Source organism: Microcaecilia unicolor, chromosome 2 (assembly GCF_901765095.1).
Source record: "Microcaecilia unicolor chromosome 2, aMicUni1.1, whole genome shotgun sequence".
In the NCBI taxonomy this organism is placed as follows: Eukaryota; Metazoa; Chordata; class Amphibia; order Gymnophiona; family Siphonopidae; genus Microcaecilia; species Microcaecilia unicolor.
The window spans coordinates 81,568,869-81,596,416 of NC_044032.1; the positions used below are offsets into that span (position 1 = coordinate 81,568,869).

Here is a 27,548-nt window from a genome sequence, read left to right on the forward strand (position 1 = left end):
TAGATGGCTTCACCACCAAGTTTTATAAGCTTTTCAGGCCCACTCAAAAATCTTCACAAGGAAAAGGTCTCACCTGGAGCATGCTGAGACAGGATTTGGATGGGATCAGTATGTTTCTTCATGAGGTCAGCGACTTCTTCTACCTTATCGCCAAACAGATTATCACTTCGGCAAAGACTGTCCGCCAGTATGTCTGAACCATTGGTTCTAGGTCAGAGACACAAAACCATGAATGTCTGCACATCCCCACACCTATGGCAGAGAGTCTGGACATTATGTCAGACTTGTATGTGCCCCTGGCCAGATACTTTCTACACTCCAGCTGCTTACCACCAGATGGCAAAGCTTTGCAGCCTGCTCCTGTTGGAGAGGATTCACACGACTTAGTGTACTGCGGACCAAAGACTGCAAGTTAAGGCTCATGTACAGTAGGTAGGACTGGATGCAGGCAATGAGTACTAAGGCCTGAAAAGCTTTCCTCCCAAATGAGTCTAGTGTCTGAGCCTCTCTACCTGGGGGCGCTGAGGCATGTCCTGGAACTCCTAGATTGTTTGAAGGCGGATTCGACCACCAGAGAGTGGTGTGGCAGTTATTGCATATTAACCTTCTTATACGTAAATTGCACCGAGAGTGGAAACTCCCAGTTCTTTGTCCGTGAATCCTTAGGGATAGGGTGCAATGGTACCATGAAGACTTCCTTAGGAGGAGACTCGTAGTCCAGGACAGTTAACATTTCCTCTCTGGGTTCTTCCTCCATCTCTGACTTAAATGGCATGGCAGAAACCATTTCCCTGAAAACAGAAGTGCAAGCAATCCACAAGATCCAAAACAGCAGTATAAAAGGAGCAGATCACACATGAACAGATCCTTTGACAAATACTTTATTCATGTGCGGTATATAAAAAAGCCCAATACTGGCCATGTTTTGCCCACACAAGGACTGCATCAGGGGCTAAAGTAACCTCCTTGGTGAAAAGCAGTCTGTGCCAAAAGAAGCCAGTCTCACACAGCGTTTCAGTAATTCAAGTGGCTTGTAAACACCACTTGGTTATTTTAGCTCCTAACACTGCCTTTGCATGGGCAAAACTTGGCCAGTGTCGAGCTTTTTTTTATAGACCTCACTGTCGTGTTCTCGAGGACCTTGGCATACTGTCAGGCTTCTTCCCCGGGAGCACTGGGTTCGTGAGTCCTTGGGCCTCTACCGTGGAGCGGCAGTGGCAGGCAAGATCACCCTCAAGGTAGAGACGAGACAAGACTGGACCGGAACCCCGGACTGGAGTTCTACACAGGAATACACGGAACTGGAACGCACCGGACGGGTGCGCACTAGAGTGGAGCCCACTGGACTGGAACACACTGGAGTGGCCCCACTGGACTGGAACATACAGGAGTGCAACCCGCTGAACTGGAACACACTGGAGCGGAACCCATGGGACCGGAACCCGCTGGACAGGAACACACTGGACCTAGGCTTCACCTACGCTTAGCCACCTTTCCCCCGAGGGTTCAGCCCTCAGGTTCGGGCAGCCGGCAGGACTTACAGGAAAAACCGGAACTGGAACTTGCAAGCAGGAACAGCAGGAATCAGGATCCAGGAGTGCCCCCAGGCACCTAGGCGAAAGCAAGGCAGACAGGCAGGAAATGTCCGGGTTCCGGCAGTAGGCAGGTTCAAAGCAATGATCAAGTCAAGGAACAAGGCTGAGGCTGGAGCTTCAGTATCAAGGAGTGCTGGCAACAGACTGAACAAGGGCTGAAGCTCCAGAAGCAAAAGAAAACACACATGGGAAAACCAGCAGGCTAAACACAAGAAGACTAGGAAACTGTACACAAGCTAACAAGAAAGCTATGCCCAAGCTAACCAGTCATACACTAGAAACATACACTAAGCAAACACAGGAGATCTGGTAAAGCTGTACACAGGCTAACAAGCAAAGCCGTGCCCAAGCTAACAAGTCATACACTAGAAACATACACAGAGCAATCACAGGAGAACTAGCAAAGCTGTACACAGACTAACAATCAAAGCTGTGCCCAAGCTAGCTAGTCATACACTGGAAACATACACAGAGAACTAGCAAAGCTGTACACAGGCTAACAAGCAAAGCTATGCCCAAGCTAACAAGTCATACACTGGAAACATACACAGAGCACACAGGAGAACTAATAAAACTGTACACAGGCTAACAAGCAAAGCTGTGCCCAAGCTAACAAGTCATACACTAGAAACATACACAGAGCAAACTCAGGAGAACTAATAAAGCTGTACACAGGCTAACAAGCAAAGCTATGCCCAAGCTAACAAGTCATACACTAGAAACATACACAGAGCAGACTCAGGAGAACTAGTAAAGCTGTACACAAGCTAACAAACAAAGCTGTGCCCAAGCTAACAAGTCAAACACCAGAAACATACACAGAGCAAACAATGTAGCAGTGTACAGAGCACTCTACATACCAGGGCCCTTAGACGAAATGCAAAGGCAAGGGCTGCAGTCTCTAAGTGATTAATAAAGCCTTTCAACACCAGAGGCACAGCTGCAGCAATCTCCTTGCCTCCAAACAGAGGCTTGACACACAGAGAAGTCAGCCCACAGGAAGAAACAGCGGGAGCCATCTTGGATACTGGCATAGAGGAGTCGGCAGCCATCTTGGAAGAGGCATAGCCCACACAGGTGAAGTCCAGTAAGGCAATCAGCACACAGAGCCAGAGAGAAACTAAGACAGAGACAGACACAGAGACAAGCAGAAGCCAGCACAGCCACTGACTCCCAGAAACAGGGTAAGAATGAGGGTGGTCACGGCCACAGACGCGACACTCACATGAATAAAGTATTTCTCAAAGTACCTTTTCCTGTCAGAAACCATCTCCCTGACAAAACCAGTGAAACAGACCCTCAGGTGGAGGATTTACATCTCTTTTGAGGTGGGGAGGGATCACAAGGTATCCCATAAGATTCCTCCTCTAAGAAGTAATGAGGATCCTCTTCTGGGTCCATTAACAGTCACATTCCGACTCCTCACCATATTTAGAGACATGTACAGACTCACTCAGCCTGGTCTATGTCCATGTCCTGAAGAGCGCCGAGGTACAGCCCTTCCCTCAGACTTCAGTGAAGCTTCCTTCCCAGATGTCAAAAGTGGTACTGTATGTGTTGACATCAACACCCTTCAAGGTGCCAGTGTCGAAGATCTCTGCACAGTCATGGATGGAGCCTCAGGAAGATTCTGGAGCTGATCCACAGCTGGTGCAAGCACACTTGATGCCTGAGCAGTTTGCAGCTGCAGCATCTTCATCAGCTCCTCAAAGGTAGGCATCAGCAAAGGCGGGCGACCTGGCTGCCTGGAGATATGCACACTGGCACCCCTTCCAAAAGGTGAGGGAGAATATGTCTTGGGTACTGATGCCAATGCCCCAGTGCTCTCAGCACCGTGCGTCAATGAGGACTGATTCTTACGCTTCTTGGGCTTCCCTCGATGCTCAGCATCGCAATCCTTCGGTACTGACAAGGATGACATCGAACCCATATGTGCGCAGTGTCAGGTCCAGGGGCCTACTCAGTACCCTATGTCAAGAGAGGTGAAGAACTTCTCGATGCGAGTGCACGCCCAGTGGGTGTTGAGCTATCGAGGTTGATCCTTCCGATGCCAAACGTTGACAAACCGGTCTTTGAGGAGCCAAAAAGTCTCTCCTGTTGGACCTGCTGTGCCCTCTGTGTCCTCAACTACATTTTCAAACAGAGAGAACAAGAGTTAGGCTCATGGTTAGGCCCAAGGCATCTGATGCACCAAGGGTATGGGTCCATCACAGAAATTACACAATTACATTGGGTGCACCTTTTGAAGTCACTGGTAGTCTTCTAGGATATTGAGAAAAGAACTGCAGCCGTTTTCTCAAACTCCTCACTTGTGAACAGTAAAAAGGGGCAGGGTTCAAATAGAGGTCAATGCAAAATGGGCCTAGCAACCTGTGAAAATGAAAGGAAACCTTAAGAGCCAACAAAAAACAAATAAAATTAAAGGGAAACAAAATAAAATAAAAATTTTAAAAAAATGAAAAATACTGAAAAAAGGACAGACCATATAACTCAATGGGAAAATCATAAAAAAATACTACTCAAATTAGGAAAAAAAACCATACATAGTACAACAATTTAATAAACCAATTAAACCAGGCAGCACATCTTTATACAGATCAGTAACCAGACTATAGCAGTAAACAATTAAATTATAGGCTTCATTACATATCAGATCTTTATTCCATTTCAGACTTGGGTGCAGATCTGGGTGGCAGTGGAGGAGGGTTCTCTGTTGCTAGGATCCACTTAACCACCAATAGTGACCCTCAGTTAAGTCCTGAAGGAGGTCAGGGTTCTGAAAATAGGTTGAATTTGGGGAAGGGGAGGTATGCTTTTGCTGGGATCCCACTTTTGATTGGAAAGGGGTTCAAGGAGAGGGAATTCAAGGACTATCAATGGGTCTGGATGTGCCATTGATATGCTGGGATTGTCAGAGGGGTGTGAGAGCAATATCGGGGGAGGGGCAGTCATGTCAGTGTTGGGGGAGGGATGTAGGTCCCACATTGGGGGGGGAGGGGATGGGTCTGTGTCAGAGGGGGCATGTATGTGCCACTGCAGCACTACTGACAGCATGCTGCCCTACAGACTCTCGATAGCACAGCTGCACTTATTGTCTCCTCTGTTTGGCTGCACTATCAGCATTCCTGACAACCAGCACACAGTAAACAACCCATATCCTAGCTATCACTGTCACGGTCTCAAGCTCTAAGCAAACTGTCATGGACTCAGGAACAACGTGAGCTCTTGGGCTACTGTCGACGAGCAGCAGAAGAAGGCAAAACCCTCCAACCAGGACTGGACTAAACAAGCAGGAATGGAACAGACTACAAGTGCAATAAGCACACAGGGAGAAAGAGACCAGAAGTGAACAGAGCACACAGGCTGTACTAAGACACAAACCAGGACTGGACTAGGAAGGGAACACAGGGACAGAACTAAGTAAAGCCAGAAGAGAAAGCACTCAAATGGGCCGCAAGGCTGACCTGGAACCGATGCACTCAGAGTCCTCTCATGTGGGCCGCAAGGCTGAATGGGAACCCAAACACAACAGCGGAAGGAAGAAGAAACTAGGCAGAGCTGTAGGCAAGGCAGACTAGGCAGAGCTATAGGCGAGGCAGACTAGGCAGAGCTCAAGGCTGGCCACATGGCCACACAAACACACAACAGAACAAACAGGCAATAACCAAGACAGAAGTGCTAACCCTAGCAAGCAGACAAGCTGAAGAACTAAGGCAGAAGTGCTAACCTTTGCACAAAGACAAACAGAAGAACTCAGGCAAAAGTGCTAACCCTAGCACACAGACAAGCAGAAGAACACAGGCAAAAGTGCTAACCGTAGCACACAGACAAACAGAAGAACTAAAGCAGAAGTGCTAACCGTAGCACAGAGACAAAGGGAAGAACCAAGGCAGAAGTGCCACATAGGCACACTAACAAGGAAACAGGGCAGAAGTGCTAACAAGCACACCGATAAACCAGGAGACCTTAGGCTTTGCAAAGACCCTGAATGAATGTCCTCACCTTCCTTATGAGGGCCTTCACTGATGATGCCATGACTACAGGAAATAGGCTTGAAACATACTGAACACCAGAGTGAGGCTTGGAACACACAGGAAGTGACAGAAGAGGCAACAATGCAAAGAAAAGAACAGACTGGAGCCACCTCTGAACCTGACCACTGGAAGATAAGGTGAGACTGAGCGTGGAGTCATGATCACAGTCATGACAATCACATTTAATCACTCTTCCTCCCACCTTCATGTCATCCAAATCCCATTCTCTCCTTCACTGAACAGCTAATATGGGGTTTTAACCACAGTGTATGTCTTTTAACACAGAAGACAGTAGCTTGGGTCTGCAATACTTTAGCTATTTAACATAACTTAGTAAAAGGGATCTTAAATTTAGCCCAAAAATCTGCAATCAATACTGTGATTATTGTAAGATATTTTTCAATGATGGTATAATAACCTGGGTAAAACAAATAGCTTACAGTGTAAGAACAAAAGAATAGCCATACTGGGTCAGACCAACGGTCCATCTAACCCAGTATCCTGCTTCCAACCGTGGCCAATCCAGGTCACAAGTACCTAGCAGAAACTCAATTAGTAGCAACAATCCATGCTACCAATCCCAGGGCAAGCAGTGGATTCCCCGATGTCCACCTCAATAACAGACTCTGGATTTTTCCTCTAGGAACTTGTCCAAACCTTTTTTGAACACTAACCGCTGTTACCACATAATCCAGCAAGTGAGTTCCAGAGCTTAACTATTCTTTGAGTGAAAAAACATTTCCATATAATTTCATTGAGTGTCCCCTCGTCTTTGTACTTTTTGAAAGAGAGAAAAATGGATTCACTTCTACTCGTTCTACACTACTCTGGATTTTATAGACCTCAATCACATCCCCCCTCAGCTTTCTCTTTTCCAAGCTGAAGAGCCCTAACCTCTTTAGCCTTTCCTCATATGGGAGGAGTTCCATCCCCTTTATCATTTTGGTCACTTGTCTTTGAACCTTTTCTAATTATGCTATCTTTTTGAGATATGCCAACCAGGAGTGAACATAATACTCAAGATGAGGTCGCAACATGGAGCGATACAGAGGCATTATAATATTCTTGGTCTTATTTTGCATCTCTTTTCTAATAATTTCTAGCAACCTGTTAGCTTTTTTGCCGGCCACCATACATTGGGCAGAATATTTCAGCATATTGTCTACATTGACACCTAAATCTTTTTCTTGAGTGCTGACTCCTAAGGTAAACCCTAGCATCAGGCAACTATGATTCAGATTATTCTTCACAATGTGCATCACTTTGCATTTGTACACATTAAATTTCATATGCCATTTGGATGCCCACTCTTCCAGTTTCCTACAGTCTTCCTGCAATTTCTCACAATCCACATGGGTTTTGACAACTTTGAATAGTTTTGTGTCATCTGCAAATTTAATCACCTGACTCGTCATTACATTTTCCAGATCATTTATAAATATGTTACATAGTACCAGTCCCAGTACAGATCTCAGCGGCATGCCACTATTCACCCTCCTCCATTGAGAGAAATTACCATTTAACTCTACCCTCTGTTTTCTGTCCAATAACCAATTCCTATTCCAGAGAAGGACATTGCCTCCTATCCCACGACTTTTTAATTTTCTCAAAAGTCTCTAATGAGGAACTTTGTCAAAAGCTTTCTGAAAATCTAGATACACATCAACCAGCTCACCTTTACTACTACTACTACTTTTTTCTATAGCTCTACTAGACATATGCAGCACTGTACACTTGAACATGAAGAGACAGTCCCTGCTCGACAGAGCTTACAATCTAATTAGGACAGACAAACAGGACAAATAAGAGATAAGGGAATTATTAAGGTGAGAATGATAAAATATGGGTACTAAACACACCTTTATCCACATTTATTTATGCCTTCAAAGAAATGAAGCAAATCAGTGAGGCAAGGCTTTCCTTGGCTGAACCCATGCTGACTCTGTCCCATTAAACCATGTTTGTCTATGTGTTCTATAATTATATTCTTTATAATAGTTTCTACTATTTTCCCCAGCACTGGAGTAAGACTTCCCATCTGTAATTTCCCGGATCATCCCTGGAACCCTTTTTAAAAATCGGTGTTATAGGCCACCCTCCAATCTCCAGGTACCACAGATGATTGTAACAACAGGTTACAGATCACTATAAATTTTAATACTGATTATAGGTTTGGAAGCTGACTTCCAGCTTTGATAGCCATGGCACTGATTGAGCAGCCATAAGCCAAAACTATAAAACAAAAAGATCAAGGATCTTATATTCCATAGTGCATGTTGTTTTAGACACAGATAATTGATGCATGTGAAAGATTAATTCTTCACCCATAGCATTTAACTTCTATTACTAAGCAACTAGGAAAGAAAGGCTGGAAACAAAGAAAATGCTTATTTTTACCTGCATTAATCAGGTCTGGATCTACTTCATCTTTTCGTGGATATGGACCCTGTTAAGAAAACCCAATGGAATGAGACCAAACCAGCACATACTAGCTATATCAGAACTGGATTTATAAAACAACTTGAGTAACTAAAAGTCTTAAATTAATTACATTTTGCTCACGTTGGATGACTTCTTCCTTGTGACATTATTTCTCTTAATAAGCTCCAATCAAAGCTGCCAGATTTATGCTTAATTAGCTGCACACGATTTGCTTTCTGAAATGAGTAATCTATTAACAGGTACTTTATACCTTCATATAAAGAAGTCATTAGTCATATTTATCAGTGGCATGTGCTCTTTTTGAATTTTTTTTTTATTATTTATTTATTTATTTAAATTTTTCAATTACATCAAGTATTATATCTTGAATACAGATAAAGACGATTTAGTGTCTTAAAGAAAAAAAATTTTTTTTAAAGAATATAAACTTTATAAAAAAAGTATAATTAACAAAGAAACCATTACTCGTCTATAGTCCACAATACTAGGGGATTATCACAATTTTCAGGAAATCAAATAAGATTTTAGAAACCAACTTCTAAAACAAAACATGAAGGCTAGTATAAGCATTCCAGGCAATATAAACTATTTATGGGATTGAAGTTGTTAGTATCCCTGGTGATGGAGGCTGTGACTCTCTCAGCTTTGCTTCTAAAAAAGAGTTCAATTGGTTTGCCTCAAAAAATACATATTTAATTGAATTTAATTTTATCACGCACTTGCAAGGAAAGTTCAGCCAAAATAGTGCTCCAAGTTGCATTACCTTTGGTCTCAGTTTAAGAAATTCTTTTCTTTTCTTTTGCGTTATTCTTGAGACATCAGGATACATTCTAATTTTACACTCTAGGAAATCTGGTCTTTTATTCAAAAAAAATTGTTTAAGTATCCAGTCTCTGTCCGGTTGAAGTATGAAAATCACTTTAAGTGTAGCGGTTGTTAGGCCCACATTGTCTCCTTCAATAATTTGAGTCAAATTTAAATCCAAAGATTGGGCATTTACTTCCTCTCTTTGTACTAAGTCTTTCTTCCGAGATGGTTCTATATAGAAAATCTTTGAAATTGGTGGATGTGATTTTTCTGGGATTTTTAGAACCTCTGTTAAATACTGCTTGAAGGTTATCAATGGAGAAATAGCAACCTGCTTAGGAACGTTTATCAGTCTGAGGGCATTTGAACGTTGGTAATTCTCTAATATTTCAATTCTATTTTGAAGATGTAAATTTTCCTTAATTAAATTAACTTGTATTTGTTGAGAATTTTTAATTACTGAAGAGTTAGTTTCCACATCTTTGCCCAAGGATTTTAATCTCATGTCCATTTCCACAATTTTTTCATTATCAGATATGAATTTCTTATTTAACTGAATAAATTTTTGAGTAAATGAGGCTTCTAAACCTACAAGTGCTTCCCAAATGTTATCCAACGTTATTTGTTGAGGCTTTCCAGGTAAAAACGACTTACTTAGTATACCCGTTATAGGAGTTGAAGTTAAAGCTGGTTGACCCCCCACTGCTCCACGTTCTTCCGCAGGAACAAGCTCTCCTCCACTCCCTTCTGCTGTATCCACAGCAGGGTTCGCCGGCGTCTCAGGCGTCGACTCAGCACCCGCGCCAGGAAACCTCGTCGTGTCCTGCGCATCGAGGGGTCTCCGGTCCGAGTTCAGCGCCATAGCCGGCATGGGAGGAGGAATCCTCATCTCGGGGCTAAAAGATGTCTCCTGTTCAAGCTGGGGAAACGGCAGACCTCTCCCTAATCCCTCCAGCAGCGAACCAGTCCCCGTCGGTGTGCCCGGTAAAAGGAAGCGATCCATTGTTCCAACTCCAGGTAAAAGGGGAGTAGCGGGACCTCCTCGCGATTTACCTCTCCTTTTAGGCATCGTTTAGGAAACTCAATCGAAGGCAAAAAAAAAATCAAGAGTAAGAGCGGTTAACAGCGGAGCTTTCTTCGGTGCTTCCTACTCGGCCGCCATCTTGAACCCCCCATTCTCTTTTTGAATTTTAATATTGATAACCTAAGAACACAGCTCTGTTTGATTTTCCACAATATGCTATTTTATCTGTATAAAAACATTCAGTAGGAGAAGAGACACTCTTTTGTGATTGCTAGATGGAGAGAATCTATAGTGCTCAGGTACAGAATGTGCATCTTTATAAAGAACTATGCTTTATACTTTTTTGAAAAATACAGTAAGGTTCCTTACTTGTAGCAAGTGTTCTCTGAGGACAGCAGGCATATATTCTCTCATCCACAGAACCCGGTGTGGACACTGCCATAGTGCACTATCACTTTAAATCTTTGAGGCAGTGCCCCCACCGTGCATACGCGGATGCCTTCCTGCCCAATGCTTGACCGCGGGACCAGCAGTAGTTTACAGTTTCAAGTTTATTAATAGTTTGATATACCGCCCTATAGTAAGGCCTTCAGGGCAGTTTACTAATTAGTATAATTATAATCAAATAGAGAAGAGATAAGAGAGAGAGAGAGACAGAGACAGGAGGTGGGGGAAGAACTCCATTAATTTAAAAAGAAAAGAGGATATAAGTAGGGAAGGAAAAAGAAGTTACGTGCTGTCTAAACAGGGTCATCGACCCATGTTGGTTAAGAGACTATAGTAGTAAAAACCCTATTAGTGCAGTTAAAGGCATCCCTAAAAAGAAAGGTTTTGAGGGCTGTGAAGAACTCTGCGTGATTAGGCATGGAACGCAAGAGAATAGGCAAAGAATTCCAAAGATATGGAACAGATGCAGTCAAAGCACAGTTGGCATAATGAAGGGAGATGCAACAGGTTGGAGGACAAGGAGTGTATGGATCTGGAAAGTGTGTAAGAGATCAGATGTTGAGCAAGATATAAAGGTGTATTAGAATGGATAGTTTTGTGGGTAAGGTCAAGAATCTTGTATGTAATATGGTGTATAACAGGGAACCAATGCTCATCTACAAGAAGTGGTGTGACGTAGTAGTACTTTTTGGAATTTGTCAAAAGTTTCACTGTGAACTAATTACAGGCGACACTTTTCGATAACAGTTGTGCCATGAAATAAACTGTGGCAGTAATTTATAGAGGATATAATAAATGAATAAATGAATACCCTTAAAGCTGGTTTAGTGAATAAACGGTGAACCAAAGATATCTTTAATTTAAAGAAACTGTGCTGTATGACAGTTGAAATGTAGGCATGGTAGTTCAGAGCAAAATCAAATGTTACTCCTAAGATCTTGAGAGCGGGTTGAAAAGAAATAGAAGAACCATCTAAGGTAATGAGTGGTTCCGGATGGGCATCACCAGAACGGGTCAATAGTAGAGCCTTAGATTTTTCTGGGTTTAGTTTAAGTCTAGACAACAAGAGCAAGTAAACCACTGAGGAAAGCTTGCAGTTAAAGGAAGTTAAGGTAAAAGGAGTGGTGTCATCAAGAGAAACTATTATTTGTATATATACATAGCAGTAAGACTGAGTGACTGGATTAGGGTTAGAAGAGAGGCCATAAAAATATTAAGTACAATACTAAAGTTAAGAAGAGAACTCCAAGTGACGGTGGGAGGGATGTGAGAATGTATGCCTGCTGTTCTCAGAGAACACCTGCTACAAGTATGTAACTTTGCTTTCTCCAAGGACAAGCAGGCATGATGTTCTCACATGTGGGACCCACTACCTGCCAGGCTCATAAAATAATATTGAAACCTGGCAACTAAGTAGAAAGTGAATCTGGTGGGGAAAAAAGAGCCGGAGAGAGGAGTTGACTTAAGTAGTAAAAATATTTGCAGGACTGCTTGTTCAAACCAGCTATCCCACCTAGAATGCTGCTCCAGACAGAAATGAGCAGTGAAAGTGTGGACAGATGACAATGTTGTCACCTTACAAATTTCTTCAATTGGAGGCAGAGCGGAAATGGGCTACTGAAGCCGCCATGGTTCTTACACTGTGAGTAGCAACAAAGCCATGAATGGTCAGGCAAGCCTGAAGCTTGTTGTTCTGAGGAGAAGCAAACAGGTCTATTGCTGAGGTTCCCCAATGCTGGAATATTTGACAAGATACAGGCATGCTGAGGGACAATTTATGAGGCTGAAGAACTTGGCTCAATTTGTCATAAGTACATATTGCCATACTGGGACAGACCAAAGGTCCATCAAGCCCACCATCCTGTTTCCAACAGTAGCCAATCCAGGTCACAAGTATCTGGCAAGATCCCAAAAAATTACAATACATTTTATGCTGCTTATCCTAGAGATAAACAGTGGATTTTCCCCAACTCCATTTTAATAATGTCTATGGACTTTTCCATTAGGAAGCCGTCCAAACCTTTTTTAAACACCGCTAAGCTAACTGCTTTTACTACATTCTTTGGCAATGAATTCCAGAGTTTAATTACACGTTGAGTGAAGAAAACTTTTCTCAGACTCATTTTAAATTTACTACTTTGTAGCTTCATTGCATGACCCCTAGCCCTAGTATTTTTGGAAAGAGTAAACAAGTGATTCACGTCTACCCATTCCACTCCACTCATTATTTTTTATAGACCTCTATTATATCTCCCCTCAGCCGTCTTTTCTCCAAGCTGAAGAGCCCTAGCCGCTTCAGCCTTTCCTCATAGGGAAGTTGACCCATCCCCATTATGATCTTCGATGTCCCTCTCTGTACCTTTTCTAGTTCCACTACATCTTTTTAGAGATACGGTGACCAGAATTGAACACAATATTCGAGGTGCGATTGCACCATGGAGCGATACAAACGTCCTCATTTTTGTTTTCCATACCTTTCCTAATAATACCTAACATTCTATTTGCCTTCTTAGCTGCTGCCGAACACTGAGCAGAGGGTTTCAATGTATCATCAACAATGACACCTAAATCCCTTTCCTGGTCAGTAACTCCTAATGTGGAACCTTGATTTACGAAGCAATAATTCGGGTTCCTCTTTCTCACATGCATCACTTTGCACTTGTTCACATTAAACGTCATCTGCCATTTAGATGCCCAGTCTCCGAGTCTCATAAGGTCCTCCTGTAACTTTTCACAATCCTCTTGCGATTTAACAACTTTGAATAACATTGTGTCATCAGCAAATTTAATTACCTCACTAGTTACTTCCATCTCTATGTTAAAAAGCAGCAGTCCCAGCACAGACCCCCTAGGGAACCCCACTATCCTTCTCCATTGAAAATACTGATCATTTAACCCTACTCTCTGTTTCTATCTTTCAGTTTTTTAATCCACAATAGGACACTACCTCCTATTCCATGACTCTCCGATTTCCTCTGGAGTCTTTCATGAAGTACTCTGTCAAATGCCTTTTGAAAATCCAGATACAAAATATCCACCAGCTCACATTTATCTACATGTTGGTTCACCCCGTCAAAGAAATGTAATAGATTGATGAGGCACGATTTCCCTTCACTAAATCCATGTTAGCTTTATCTCATTAATCTATGCTTTTGAATATGATCTGTAATTTTGTTCTTTATAATAGTGTCTACCATTTTGCCCAGCATCGATGTCAGGCTCATCGGTCAATAATTTCCTGGATCTCCTCTGGAACCTTTTTTTTTTTTTTAAATCGGCGTTACATTGGACACCTCCCAATCTTCCAGTACCATGCTTGCTTTTAAAGATAAGTGTATATTACTAACAATAGTTCCACAAGATCATTTTTCAATTCTATCAGTTCTCTGGGATACATACCATCCGGTCCAGGAGATCCGCTATTCTTCAATTTTTCAAATTGAGCCATTACACCCTCCAGGTTTACGTGGAGGGGAATAATCGAACGTCGCCGGCGATCTATTTTGGCGGTGGCGCAACAGCTGGTCGGAACCGTATTATCAAAAAGATGGCCGGCCATCTTTTTTTTTTTTCGATAATACGGTTTAGACTGGCCAAATGCCTTGGATGTTGCTGGGTTTGAGATGGCCGGTTTTGTTTTTCAGCGATAATGGAAAAAAATGTCGGCCATCTCCAACCCGGCGACATCCAAGGCATTTGGTCGTGAGAGAAGCCAGCATTTGTTGGGCACTTACATGCCAGGACACCAACTGGGCACCCTAGGGGTCAGTGTGGTGGACTTCAGAAACAGCTCCCACATGCATAGCTCCCTTACTGTGGGTGCTGAGCCCCCCCACCAAATGTGCACCCACTAAAAGTGCTCCAGGGACCTGCACACACTCAGGCCTCTAGGACTTGTTGCTGCTGTATAACCTTGGCACAGCAGTTGACACCTGAAGACTAATGTCTTTGAAAAAGTGCTTTATTTGAATAAGCACCTTTACTCACAGTTAACTGCAGATCACAGGTTGTGCCCCACTGGCAAAGAGTCTCCCTGATACTGAGATTAGCAGTAGGACCGAGCTGGCAGAATGCTGTACAATGCTCTCTTTCAGCAACATTCAAGGTAATAACATTTTCTAACGTGGGTAACACATGAAAGGGATCTAAAACTGGCTTACAAAAATGGCCACTACCTCATGGACTACCGGAAACAAAACAGGGCACACTCTGACCCAGTTAGCAGGGGGGGAAAGCACCATGGGAGTATAGCCCAGTACCATACACCCACCGCAATGCATTGCTGATGTGACTCTGCAGGGCACCTAACAGAAAAGGTGTAACACTCACCCGAGAGCCACATCGCAACCATGGAAAGACTGTCAGACGATACAACACATTCTGCTGTCATGGAGGTGGGTACGGGATTTGAGGCTGGCATACAGACTGGCAAAAAAGGTTTTCATTTTAACTTTTGTAGTATGGGAGGGGGTTGGTGACCACTGGGGGAGTAAGGGGAGGTCATCCCCCATTCCGTCCGGTGGTCATCTGGTCAGTTGGTGCACCTTTTTGAGACTTAATTGTGAAAATAAAAGGACCAAGTAAACCCGGCCAAATACCGCTTAGCGCCACTTTTTTTTTCCATTATCGCCGAAAGCTGGCCATCTGGTATCCACGCCCATGCCCCGCCTTCGCTTCGCCAGCAACACACCCCCTTGAACTTTCGCAGGCAAGGCGACGGAAAAAAGGCGATACTGTTAAAAAGCCAGCTTTCGATTATACGCTTTTAGCCGCTTTTGCGAAATCGCCAGCGATCTCCCAATTTGTGTCGGAAGATCGCCGGCGAAACGTTTCAATTATAAGCTGGTTAGTAACATAGTAAATGACGGCAGATGAAGACCTGAACAGTCCATCCAGTCTGCCCAACAAGATAAACTCATTTTACATGGTATGTAATACATTATATGTATACCAGAGTTTGATTTGTCCCTGCCTTTCTCAGGGCACAGACCGTGAAAGTCTGGCCAGCACTGTTCCTGTACTAAAAGATCTGAAGCTAATGTCGAAGTCCCTTAAAATTTACACTCCAGCCCATCCCTATCTATTCAGTCATGATGAGGGTATAGACCATAGAAGTCTGCCCAGCACTGGTTTTGCTTCCCAATTACCGGCGTTGCCACCCAATCTCCACTAACATTCCGTAGATCCATTCCTTCTAAACAGGATTCCTTTGTGTTTATCCCATGCACATTTGAATTCTATTACCGTTTTCATCTCCACCACCTCCCACGGGAGGCCATTCCACATATCTACCACCCTTTCCGTGAAAAAATACTTAATGAAATTACTCCTGAGTCTGCCCCCCTTCAACCTCAATTCATGTCCTCTAGTTCCACCACCCTCCCATCTCCGGAAAAGGTTCGTTTGTGAACCTTTCAAATATTTGAACGTCTGTATCACGTCACCCCTGTTTCTCCTTTCCTCCAAGGTATACATGTTCAGGTCGGCAAGTCTCTCCTCATATGGTGTGCAATGCAAATCCCATACCATTTTTGTAGCTTTTCTTTGCACTGCTTCCAGTCTTTTTACATCTTTAGCAAGATACGGCCTCCAAAACTGAACACAGTACTCCAAGTGGGGCCTCACCAATGACTTGTAGAGGGTTCAATCAGTTTCTCTGACTCATCAGCGTTGAATACCATTTCTGGCATCGGTAACTCTCCCAAATCTTCCTCGTTGAAGACCGAAGGAAAGAATTCATTTAATCTCTCCACCATGGCTTTGTTTTCCTTGATTGCCCCTTTAACCACTCGGTCATCTAGCGGTCCAACCGATTCTTTTGTCAACTTCTTGCTTTTAATATACCTTAAAAACATTTTTACTATGTGTTTTTGCCTCCAACGCAATCTTATTTTCAAAGTCCCTCTTTGTCGTCCATATTGTGCATTTGACTTGACATTCCTTATGCTGTGTCTTATTATTTTCAGTTGGTTCCTTCTTCCATTTTCTGAAGGATTTTCTTTTAGCTCCAATAGCTTCCTTCTACTCACTTTTTAACCATGCTGGCTGTCATCTGGTCTTCCTTCCTCCTTTTTTAATAGATGGAATATATTTGGCCTGAGCTTCCAGGATGGTATTTTTGAACAGCATTCACGCAAGTAAATTTTTGACCTTTGCAGCTGTTCCTCTAAGTTTGTTTGTTTTTTTACCTTTCTTCTCATTTTATCATAGTCTCCTTTTTGAAAGTTAAATGCTAACGGATTTCCTGTGTGTACTTACTCCAAAGCCGATATCAATTCTGATCATATTATGATCACTGTTATCAAGCGACCCCAGTACCATTACCTCCTACACCAGATCATCCGCTACACTAAGGACTAGGTCTAGAATTTTTCCTTCTCTTGTTGGTTCCTGCACCAGCTACTCCATAGATTTCGTCAAGGAATTTTATCTACCTAGCATGCCCTGATGTTACATTTACCCAGTCATTATCGGGGTAATTGAAATCACTCATTATTATTGTGTTGCCCAGTTTGTTAGCCTCCTTAATTTCTAATAACATTTCTACAGCCATCCTTCATCCTGACCAGGTGGGCAATAGTACACTCCTATCACTATCCTTTTCCCCTTTACACATGGAATTTCAATCCATAGGGATCCCAAGATGTGTTTTGTTTCCTGCAGAATTTTCAATCTATTTGATTCAAGGCCCTCCTTAACATACAATCAGGCTTATTTTCGAAAGAGAAGGGCGCCCATCTTTCGACACAAATTGGGAGATGGGCATCCTTCTCCCAGGGTCGCCCAAATCGGCATCATCAATAGTCGATTTTGGGCATCCTCAACTGCTTTCCGTCGCGGGGACAACCAAAGTTCCCGGGGGCGTATCGGAAGCATAGCGAAGGCAGGACTGGGGCGTGCTTAACACTTGGGCATCCTCGGCCGATAATGGAAAAAAGAAGGGCATCCCTGACGAGCACTTGGCCGACTTTACTTGGTCCATTTTTTGTTGCGCCCAAGCCTCAAAAAGGTGCCCAAACTGACCAGATGACCACCAGAGGGAATCGGGGATGACCGCCCCTTACACCCCCAGTGGTCACTAATCCCCTCCCACCCTAAAAAAAAACCTTTTAAAATATTTTTGCCAGCCTCAAATGTCATACCCCGCTCCCTGACAGCAGTATGCAGGTCCCTGGAGCGGTTTTAGTGGGTGCAGTGCACTTCAGGCAGGCGGACCCAGGCCCATCCCCCCCACCCGTTACACTTGTGGTGGTAAATGTGAGCTCTTCAAAATCCACCATAAGCTCACTGTACCCACATGTAGGTGCCCCCTTCACCCCTTAGGGCTATGGTAGTGTTGTACAGTTGTGGGGGTGGGTTTTGGGGAGGGGGTGGGGGGCTCAGCACCCAAGGTAAGGGAGCTATGCACCTGGGAGCAATTTATGAAGTCCACTGCAGTGCCCCCTAGGGTGCTCGGTTGGTATCCTGGCATGTGAGGGGGACCAGTGCACTACGAATGCTGGCTCCTCCCACAACCAAATGGCTTGGATTTGGTTGTTTCTGAGATGGGCGTCCTCGGTTTCCATTATCACTGAAAACCAGGGATGACCATCTGTATGTGGAGGTTTGGGTGTCCACCTATATGTGGAGGTTTGGGTGTCCCTGACCGTATTATCGAAACGAAAGATGGACACCCATCTTGTTTCGATAATACGGGTTTCCCCGCTCCTTCGCGAGGACATCCTGCGAGGACGCCCTCAGGAAAACTTGGGCACCCCGTTCGATTATGCCCCTCCACACAACCCCTTCACCAATTCGATCTATCCTATCACTACGATATAATTTGTACCCTTGGTATGACAGTGTTCCACTGGTTTTCCTCCTTCCACCAGGTCTCAGAAATGCCTATTATATCTAATTTTTCATTTAGTGCAATATATTCTAACTCCCCATCTTATTTCTTACACTTCTGGCATTTGCATATAGATATTTCAAACTATGTTAGTTGTTTCAATTTACATCTTGCTCAGTAGTTGACAGTGTTAATTTGCAATGTTTTGCCTAATTTTTATTTAAGGACACCTAATCTACTATGCTCTCTTTTGCAACCTCACTATCGGGATACCCTATCTTTCCTGTTTTGGTGATATTTTTGAAAGATACCTTGTTCTGAACCATGCATTTTTGAATGACTGTCAGCTAGGTAAACAGCTCTTATAAGGATGTTTTGAGAAGTTGCCCAAGTCCATATCTGGATTGCTTGTCGACAGAGGTGGTAAAAACCTGTCCCTCATTTGCTCAGGTAATACATTTCAGCCTGGCTGCCTGTGTGAACGAGTTTTATGTAATCGAGTATGCGGTCCTGGAAAGTTTTAAGGGTGTTCCAGACTACTCACAATTTAAGGATATTGATATGATGTTGTTTCTCTCATGAGGAACAAGAACCCTGTGTATGGAGACCATTGAGGTGGGCACCCCAACCTACCATGGAGGCATCCATGGTGAGGACCTTTGTGACACGGAAGAGGGTGAAACAGAAGTCCTTTGGTAAGATTCTGGGATACCATTCACCACTGTAGAGAGTGGTGCAGCTGTGAAGTAACTCGAACATGAGCTGAGAGCAAGCCCATGGCTTCAGACCACTGAGAAAAGACAGTCCACTGAGGACTCTGAGATGGAGTCGAGCCAGTGGTGTTACATGGACTGTTGAAGCCATATGACAGAGTAGGTGGAGCATCTGATAAGTAGGTGGATTTGAAAATCTGAGCAGAGAGATGCATTATGTTGCCTGCTCTCGATTAAGGGAGGAAGGCTCAACCCTGAATAATGTTCAGGAGAGCCCCGATGAACTCTAAGATCTGAACTGTCTGAAGATGTGGTTTGTAATTTATCACAGAACCAACTAGTTCTAAGAGCTGTATGGCAGACACAACTGAGGTCTGTGCTGACTCTTGGTAGGCTGCCTTGATCAACCAGTTGTCAAGATAGGGGAAGACATGCATGCCCCACTTGCGAAGCATTGCAGCTACCACTATCAGGCACTTTGTAAAGACTTGCGGGGTTGAAGCCAAGCCAAACGGCAAAACTTTGTATTGATAACGCAGAGTTCCACAGTAGAAGAGCATGAACTTCCTGTGGGCTGCTAGAATAGGTAAGGGAGTGTATGAGAAAAGTTGTAGAGAAGGAGAGCAGTTACTACAGCATGGACGTTTCCCATGCAGTGAGGATATCGATGCAGGGGAGATGTTGGCAGAGTACCTGGAGGGAGAATGAGGGCAATGTTTCTTAGGTTTTTTTTATGCTGCAGGTCCCTCAATGCACACAGCACTGACAACGAGGACGTAGAGTCCTTACATGGTCACGGTACAGAGTCCAATGTCGAACCCTCTCGATGTTGTGTTGGTGCACCTGATGTCAAAACCGATGCTGATGCAGGTTCCATGTCAAGCACCGAATCTCCTGCCGTGCTCGATGCCGATCCAAAAAGTTTTTATTTATTTGTAGCATTTGTATCCCACATTTTCCCACCAGTTTGCAGGCTCAATGTGGCTTACATTTGCCGTAATGGCAGTTGCTATTTCCAGGTAACATAATTACAGATGGTATTGTGTTAAGGTGCCTACATACATGGTAGCATACATGGAGCATTATATATACTGTATATATATATATATATATATATATATATATATATATATATATATATATATATATATATATATATATATATACACCATATGCATACATACATGGTAAAGAGGAATAATTATGGTATTGCATGACGGTTCCTGAGTAGTGAATTGGATTGTAACATACATTGGGTCATCGACTATAGAGAGACCCTATTCAACATAAGGTTTAAAGTGGTAATGCTTGATCATTAATAACAAAGAGGTTAAGCAGTCATGCGATAAAAGTTCGGTTTTGTATAGATCGTGTCTAATGTTATTATTTAGGATGGATGTTTATGGTATGCCTTCTTGAAAAGATCTGTTTTCAGTAGCCTTCAGAAAATGGTTAGGTCTTGTGTTGTTTTTATGGCCTTCGGTAGTGCGTTCCATAGATGCGTGCAGAAGTATGAGAAACTAGTCGCGTATGTGGATTTATATTTTAGCCCTTTACAGTTAGGATAGTGGAGATTGAGGAATGTGCGTGATGATGTTTTTGCATTCCTAATAGGCAAGTCTATAAGGTCTGACATGTAGGTCGGGGCTTCTCCATAGATAATTTTGTGGACCAGGGTGCAAACTTTGAATGCAATTCATTCTTTTAGTGGGAGCCAGTGTAGTTTTTCTCTTAGGGGTTTGGCGCTTTCGTATTTCGCTTTCCCAAATATGAGTCTGGCTGCTGTGTTTTGAGCAGTTTGAAGCTTCTTAATGATTTGTTCTTTGCATCCGGCATAAATGGCATTACAGTAGTCTAGATGACTTAGTACCATTGATTGAACTAGGCTGCGGAATACTTCCCTTGGGAAGAAAGGTTTGATTCTTTTAAGTTTCCACACTGAGTAGAACATTTTCTTTGCTGTATTTTTCGCATGGTCTTCGAGTGTGAGATTTCGGTCAATTGTGACTCCCAGAATTTTCAGGCTGTCTGAGACAGGAAGTGTGTAGTCTGGGGTGTTTATGGTATTGGGTTTGTTTGTGTTGTATTGTGAGGAGAGAATGAGGCATTGTGTTTTTTCTGTGTTTAGCTTTAGTTGGAATGCGTCCGCCCAGGAGTTCATTATTTGGAGGCTGTGTGTGATTTCATTTGTGATTTCGATTATGTCTTGTTTGAATGGGATGTATATTGTGACGTCGTCGGGTTAAGTCCTTGGTTGGATAGCGATTTGGCTAGAGGTGTCATCATTAAGTTAAAAAGGGTTGGTGAGAGCGGTGATCCTTGTGGCATTCCACATTCAGGTTTCCATGGTGTTGACCTTTTTGAGTTTGAAATCACTTGATAGGATCTTGCTGTTAAGAAGCCTTTAAACCATTTTAGTACATTTCCTCCAATCCCGAAGTAGTCTAGGATGTTCGGGAGTATTTGGTGGCTGACCATGTCGAACGCGCTGGACATATCAAATTGTAGGAGTAGTACATTGTTTCCAGTTGCAATTAGTTGTTTAAATTTGGTTATGAGAGTGGTTATCACTGTTTCAGTGCTATGGTAGGATTGAAATCCTGACTGTGATTCATGTAGTATTGTGAATTTGTTTAGGTAATTGGGGAGTTGTTTGGTTACCATACTTTCCATTAGTTTTACTATCAGGGGGATGGATGCTACTGGTCGATAGTTGGTTGTGTCATTTAATTTTTTAAGTCTTTGGGTATGGGTGTAAGTAATATATTTCCTTTGTCCTTGGGGAAGAGTCCGTGTTGTAGCATATAGTTCAGGTGTGTCGTTAGGTCTGTTATGAAGCGTTTGGGAGCGAACCTTATTAGGCTACTGGGGCAAGTATCCAATTTGGAGTGGGTTTTGGAGAATTTGTTGAGTACTTCAGTGATGGTTTCTTCGGTTAGCAGATCAAAGTCACTCCAGGTTCGGTCTGCTGGATATTCACCGGGAGTAGGGTCCAGGCAATCCATAAATTTTTCGTGATCAGTGGTATTGAGTGGTAATGTGGATTGAAGTTTTATAATTTTCTCATTGAAGTATTTGGCAAGTTGGTCTGCCGATGGGGTGTCTGTGCTGGCTGTGGTAACTGGTGTGGTGTCTATTAATTTATACACGAGTTGGTAGAGTTTATGTGCGTCTTTGTAGTCTGGTCCTATTTTGGTTTTGTAGTATGCTCTTTTGGTTTGTCTTATTGTATATTTGTATATTTTCACACTGGACTCTGAGGGCTTTAAGTATCCTTGTTTGCATATGCAAGGCACCACTGTGTGCCCCATTGCTCCGGACACAAGCACTGAACACACCAGTTATGGGGACTGAAATGGTTCTACTACATTGAGTACACTTCATAAAGCCACTTGGCACCCTCGATGACATGGATGGAAAAACAACCAACGGTAGGTCAAAAGGCTCAATGGCCAGGGCAGCTCGAGTAGTTCCATACCCGAAAAAGGTTGAAGCTTCCCAGGCAAAAGAAGGGCTCAGAGGCCCCAAAGGCTGAAAAAAAAAAAAGAAAAAAAAGAAAAAAAAATTAAAATAAAACAATAAATTGACAAAATTAATAAAGTAAAAGAATATGAAGAAAAATACCCCAAAAAAGAGGAGGCACCAAAAAGGTAAAGGTTGACACGCTTAAGATTAGAAACCCAACCTCTCTGAAATGCAGAAAACGCTAGATTATAGGTCCCGCAATCGAGCATTGGACAGAAAGGCATCCGCGAATACGTGGTGTGGGCACTACCTCAATGTTTAAAGTGACAGTGCACTATGGCAGCATCCACACAGGGCTCCATGGATGATGTCATCCACATGTGAGAATATCGTGCCTGCTTGTCCTCAGAGAACATTACTGCTTGCACTATCTCAGTGTTACCTAGCCAAAAAAGATATTCCTAGTACCAAACATCAGCAAGCATTAAATGCAAAACCAAAAACCTGCAGTTAAGCTCTTCAGATACTCAATGTACATGAATAAATTGGCTATCTGAAAATCACTCATCCTTTCAGCAGGTAAAAATTATGCGTATTGATAGGTAGGAAAAAGTGGCAGAAAAAGCAGGTGCATAACTCTGAAGGCACTCTTTCCCTAAAAATTCTCAAAGAGGACATACACTCATCTTCACTGCATCTTCATTAGAAGTAAAATGTGTACAGCCTTACCAGTCCTAGGACTCCATTTTCACTCTGCAGGTGAACTGTAATATCTGGCTTGATGAAGTTGCTGGCCAACATTGGCATTCCAATGCCCAAGTTTGCTGAAATAAAGTAGTCAAGGTACAACTCATGTAAAAAAATTTTGGAATCCAGCGTAATTATAGGTCTCATCAGATGTTATAATAAGAGGCTCATTTTCAAAGCACTTAAACTTACAAAGTCTAAGTGCTCATTTTCAAACGGGCTCATTTTCAAAAGAGAAAAATGTCCAAAAAGTGGCATAAATCTGAATTTGGACTTTTTTCTCACAAAAACTTCCAAATTGGTATTTTCAAAACAAATTTTTAGACGCTTTTCTATGAAATCCATCAGAAGTGCATTCAAATCACAAGGGGGCGTGTTGGGGCATGTTAAGGGAAGGATTTGGGAGTTTTTCTGCCATAATAGAACAAAATTAAAACATCCAGAGCTTTAAGTTGGACATTTTGATCCAGATCTATTTTATTAACGAATGAACCACAAGAAAGTGCCTTAAATGACCAGATGACCACTGGAGGGTATCAGGGATGACCTCCCATTATTCCCCCAGTGGTCACTAACCCCCTCACCTCCCCCCCCCCCCCCTAAGAATGTGAGTAAAAACATTACTTGCCAGCCTCTATGCTAGCTTCAGATGTTATACTCAGGTCCATTACAGCAGCATGCAGGTCCCTGGAGTAGTCTAGTGGTGGATGCAGTGCACTGCAGACAGGTGAACCCAGGCCCATACCTCTCCCTACGTGTTAAACTCTCTACCTATAAAACTCAGCAGAAAACCCACTGTACCCACACATAGGTGCCCCCTTCACCTATAAGGGCTATTGTAGCGGTGTACAGTTGGGGATAGTGGGTTTTGGGGGGCTCAGCAGACAATATAAGGGAGCATGATGAGATGTGTACCTGGGAGCATTTATTTGAAGTCCACTGTAGTGCTCCCTAGGATGCCTCATTGCTCTCCTGGGATGTCTGTGTGGCCAGTCTACTAAGAATGCTGGCTCTTCCTACATCTCAATGGCTTGATTTCATGTATTTTTCACTTGGATGTTTTTATTCAAAAATGGACTAAATAGATAAATGCACAGAGCACAAAAACATCTAGGAAATAGCCATTTTCAACAACAACAACAACAAAAAAAAGACGGACATTTTTCTGTTTTGAAAATGGCTACATTCCCCACTTGAATTTTGGACGTTTTTAGCAAAACATCCAAAGTTGGACTTAGATGTCATATCAAAAATGTCCCTTCATGTAACTTTATAAGTCTAAGTGCACTGAAAATACGCCTCTATCATTCAATTTTCCTTAAAATATATTTTTTCAATTAAAATTTTCAATATATTTATACATAATTCTAGAAAAATGTTAAACAGTGTTACCTTTTCCCTTCCAAGGAGGAAAACCTTCATTTTACACCAGCAGCATAATTCAGGGACGTGTAATCCTAGTCCTTAAAGTATATTTGCATACAATGATCTAGGATTGTAAAGATTTGTATATTTTGGTTACCCTGAAAACCAGATAGGCATTGCAGTCCTCACAGACTAAAATTACATATGCCTGTTCTACTTGATACATTATTTTCACAAATTTATTTTCCAAACGACATTGAAAATAAATGGTACAAACATCAAAAACCATGCAGGTTTCTACTTTGGACTGGGTTTGTTTCTTTATTTAAAAGGTTTTCTTATCACTTTATTTTTGTTACTCTTACTACTACTGCTACTTAACATTTTTAAAGCGCTACCAGGGTTACGCAGCGCTGTACAGTTTAACACAGAAAGACAGTCCTGCTCAGAGGAGCTTACAATCTAAAGGACAAAAACGTGTAGTCAATTAAATTGAGGCAGTCTAGATTTCCTTAATGACAAGAAAATAATAACTACCTGTTTTGTGTGCTTTCATTCTTCACCTCTTTTGCTAAACATTCCTAACAAAAATCAAAACAGTTTACTTTTATAAACTAACCATAATTACTGTACATTAAAATATAATAAAATTAGTGGTGCTGATGAAAAGCTGAAGAGAATGATCGCATAACTACACAACAACATCATCATCTAATTTTGCTGTTTGATCCATTCCTCTCACCTCATCCCCAAACCCCCTCTCCCCAAGAACTCACCTCATTGCTGACCCCCCCCCCCCAAGCACTCATCCCATCCTCAAATCTCCCTTATCAATCACCTTATCCTCAAACCCTCTATCACCAAGCACTCATCCCTGGTCCAAACCCTCACCTTAAGCACTAACTCCATCCTGAAACCCACTTTTCAAAGCACTCACCCCATCCCTGAATCCTACTTATTAAGCACTTACACCTTTGCGTGTGTAGCACCGCGACCCAATGGAGGATGGAGCAATGATTTTTGCCTGCTAACAGTGCACATATATTTCCTCCTCCTGTATGGTTCAGTGCAATGTTTATACTCTACTGAGCACATACAGTTCAAACATCTCATTGAACTGTGCATGCTCGGTACCCGACTGAGCACACACAGTTCAAATTTCTCATTGAACTACACGAGAAGAGGACGTTATCAGTGTAGTCACTCTAAAGATGGGATAAAACTGCTTGCTAAAATTAGAATGGCACTTGCCACTCCAGAGCAATGCCTATGCTCTCCAGTACTCTTCCTCACCACCATACAGCACATCTTCTCTCCCAGGGGACACAGAGAAGTGAGTCTTGCAACTCTTTTCTCTTTTGAGACTGGGTTCAACCACCATGGAATGATGAGGAAGCCATTACTTCTTTAATCCTGGCACGGTCTGAATTCTGTACATAGGTCAACCTTATTAACAGGAGATACAGAGAGGGGCTCTTCCACATTCTCATCTGTACATCCCTAAGATTCTGTGAACGAGCACCATCATAGCGTCCTGGGGGGGGGGGGGGGGTGAACTTGGCTTCTATCCCTCTGAGACACAACCCCTTCCCAAGGCGCACATCTCTCCAGCTCTTTCCCCTGGTATAATTACCCCATCCTCATTAAAATATACTAAGCTTGGCTTCCCCTTTTCCCAATGGCACACCCCCATGCAGGATCTCCACTATGGAGAGTGGAAAAGGGGTTCCATGCGGGTATGGGGAAAGACCAAGTTGGGGTATATGTTGGGGTGGGAGGAAGAATAACCATGAAATCTGTCCTCTATCGCCTGATCTCTGCAGAAATCTGCACAGCAAATGCATGTTTATGCACAGAAGGGAAATTATATGCAAATTCTCCTACATGCAGTGGTGCAGAATTCCCCCATAAGTACCTGTTATCTTACTATACAGTCTATTGAAAACTGAACCTTCAGTGATAAAATGAAAAGAAATACGGGCAAATTCAACACAGACTGCAACATCTTTACTGAATCACTCATTAGTTTGTTTTTAATATTCCTGGTTCTTATTTGCACACCTTGATAGCTGTATAAAAAATGTCACACTTGTCTGGTGTTCTTTTTAAATACCATCCAAAAACCTTAAGAGGATGTGCAAACTCTCAATGTATTTAATGCTTCTAAATTCAAAAAAGGATACCATACATGCCATCTTCAAACTCCAGTGCTGCCCGACGGATGATTCTCTCTCTTACGATATCTGCTTCTTTCTTAGGCTTTGGTTTAGAGTCTTCAGCTTTTTGAACTGTTAATCTCTGTAACATAGTGATAAAACATGTAGCAAGGTCACTGCAAGTTGAATAAGCTGAGGCATACAAATGGGTAGACCTAGGCAGAGATTCTAAGCATTAATCAGTGTCCTTTTGAGATAATGATTTCTACATGTTCAATAATTTGCTAATTAAGAAACAACTACACTACCATAGTATTAAGATGACAATTGCTGAGGCAGCAGGGTATGATGGAATCTACTATGCTTTAATGAGCCAGATGTCAAAAGAAACTTATTTCTAGACATAAAGTTGAAGTAGAAACAAACACTAAAAAGAGAGCACCAGAATGCAGACATGCATAAACTACCTAGCTACCAGAGGGAGCTCTTATGGTGGAAGACTGCTGTAATGACCTGAAGGGAGTCACTGGAGAGTGATCAGGAGTAGAAGAAGCCTGCTTAGATGGGTAGTGACCACTACAGGGCATTCTAATGGTGGAGGACCTTGTGTTATTTTGTAAAGGTCAATACGGGAACCCTGCCTCAACAATAGTCCTGACACAGAGAGCTGGGAAGGGGGAGGGGAATATGTTACCCTTGTGCTACGTTGAAAAGGGAAGACCCATGGCAGAAGGTGGGAACAGTTCCCTTCAGAAGGCTAGCCCATTGGATAGGTTCTGTACCTTTTCCAGAACTTTGGAGGAGCCCAGAAAGAGTGGGGTTGGTAGGAAGTGGCCCTTTTCCTAAGAAGAGAGCAGAAGGAGAAGGAGTCCTCCAAAAAGAATGAAGGATGCCAAATAAATGATAATTGGATACCAAAGGA

The 27,548-nt window shown here is 42.7% G+C and overlaps 1 protein-coding gene across 2 annotated transcripts in view; it reads right to left on the reverse strand.

Moving 5' to 3' along the window:
• The window catches only part of OXCT1 (3-oxoacid CoA-transferase 1), a 468,078-nt gene that overhangs the window by 292,493 nt on the left and 148,037 nt on the right, over nt 1-27,548 (reverse strand). For both annotated transcript variants that reach the window (XM_030193084.1, XM_030193085.1), the window contains exons 9-11: nt 26,654-26,768; nt 23,088-23,182; nt 8,027-8,075 (exon numbers count right to left, since the gene is read on the reverse strand). In XM_030193084.1, coding sequence (XP_030048944.1) covers nt 8,027-8,075; nt 23,088-23,182; nt 26,654-26,768 — 259 coding nt within the window. The remainder of the gene's footprint in view (nt 1-8,026; nt 8,076-23,087; nt 23,183-26,653; nt 26,769-27,548) is intronic.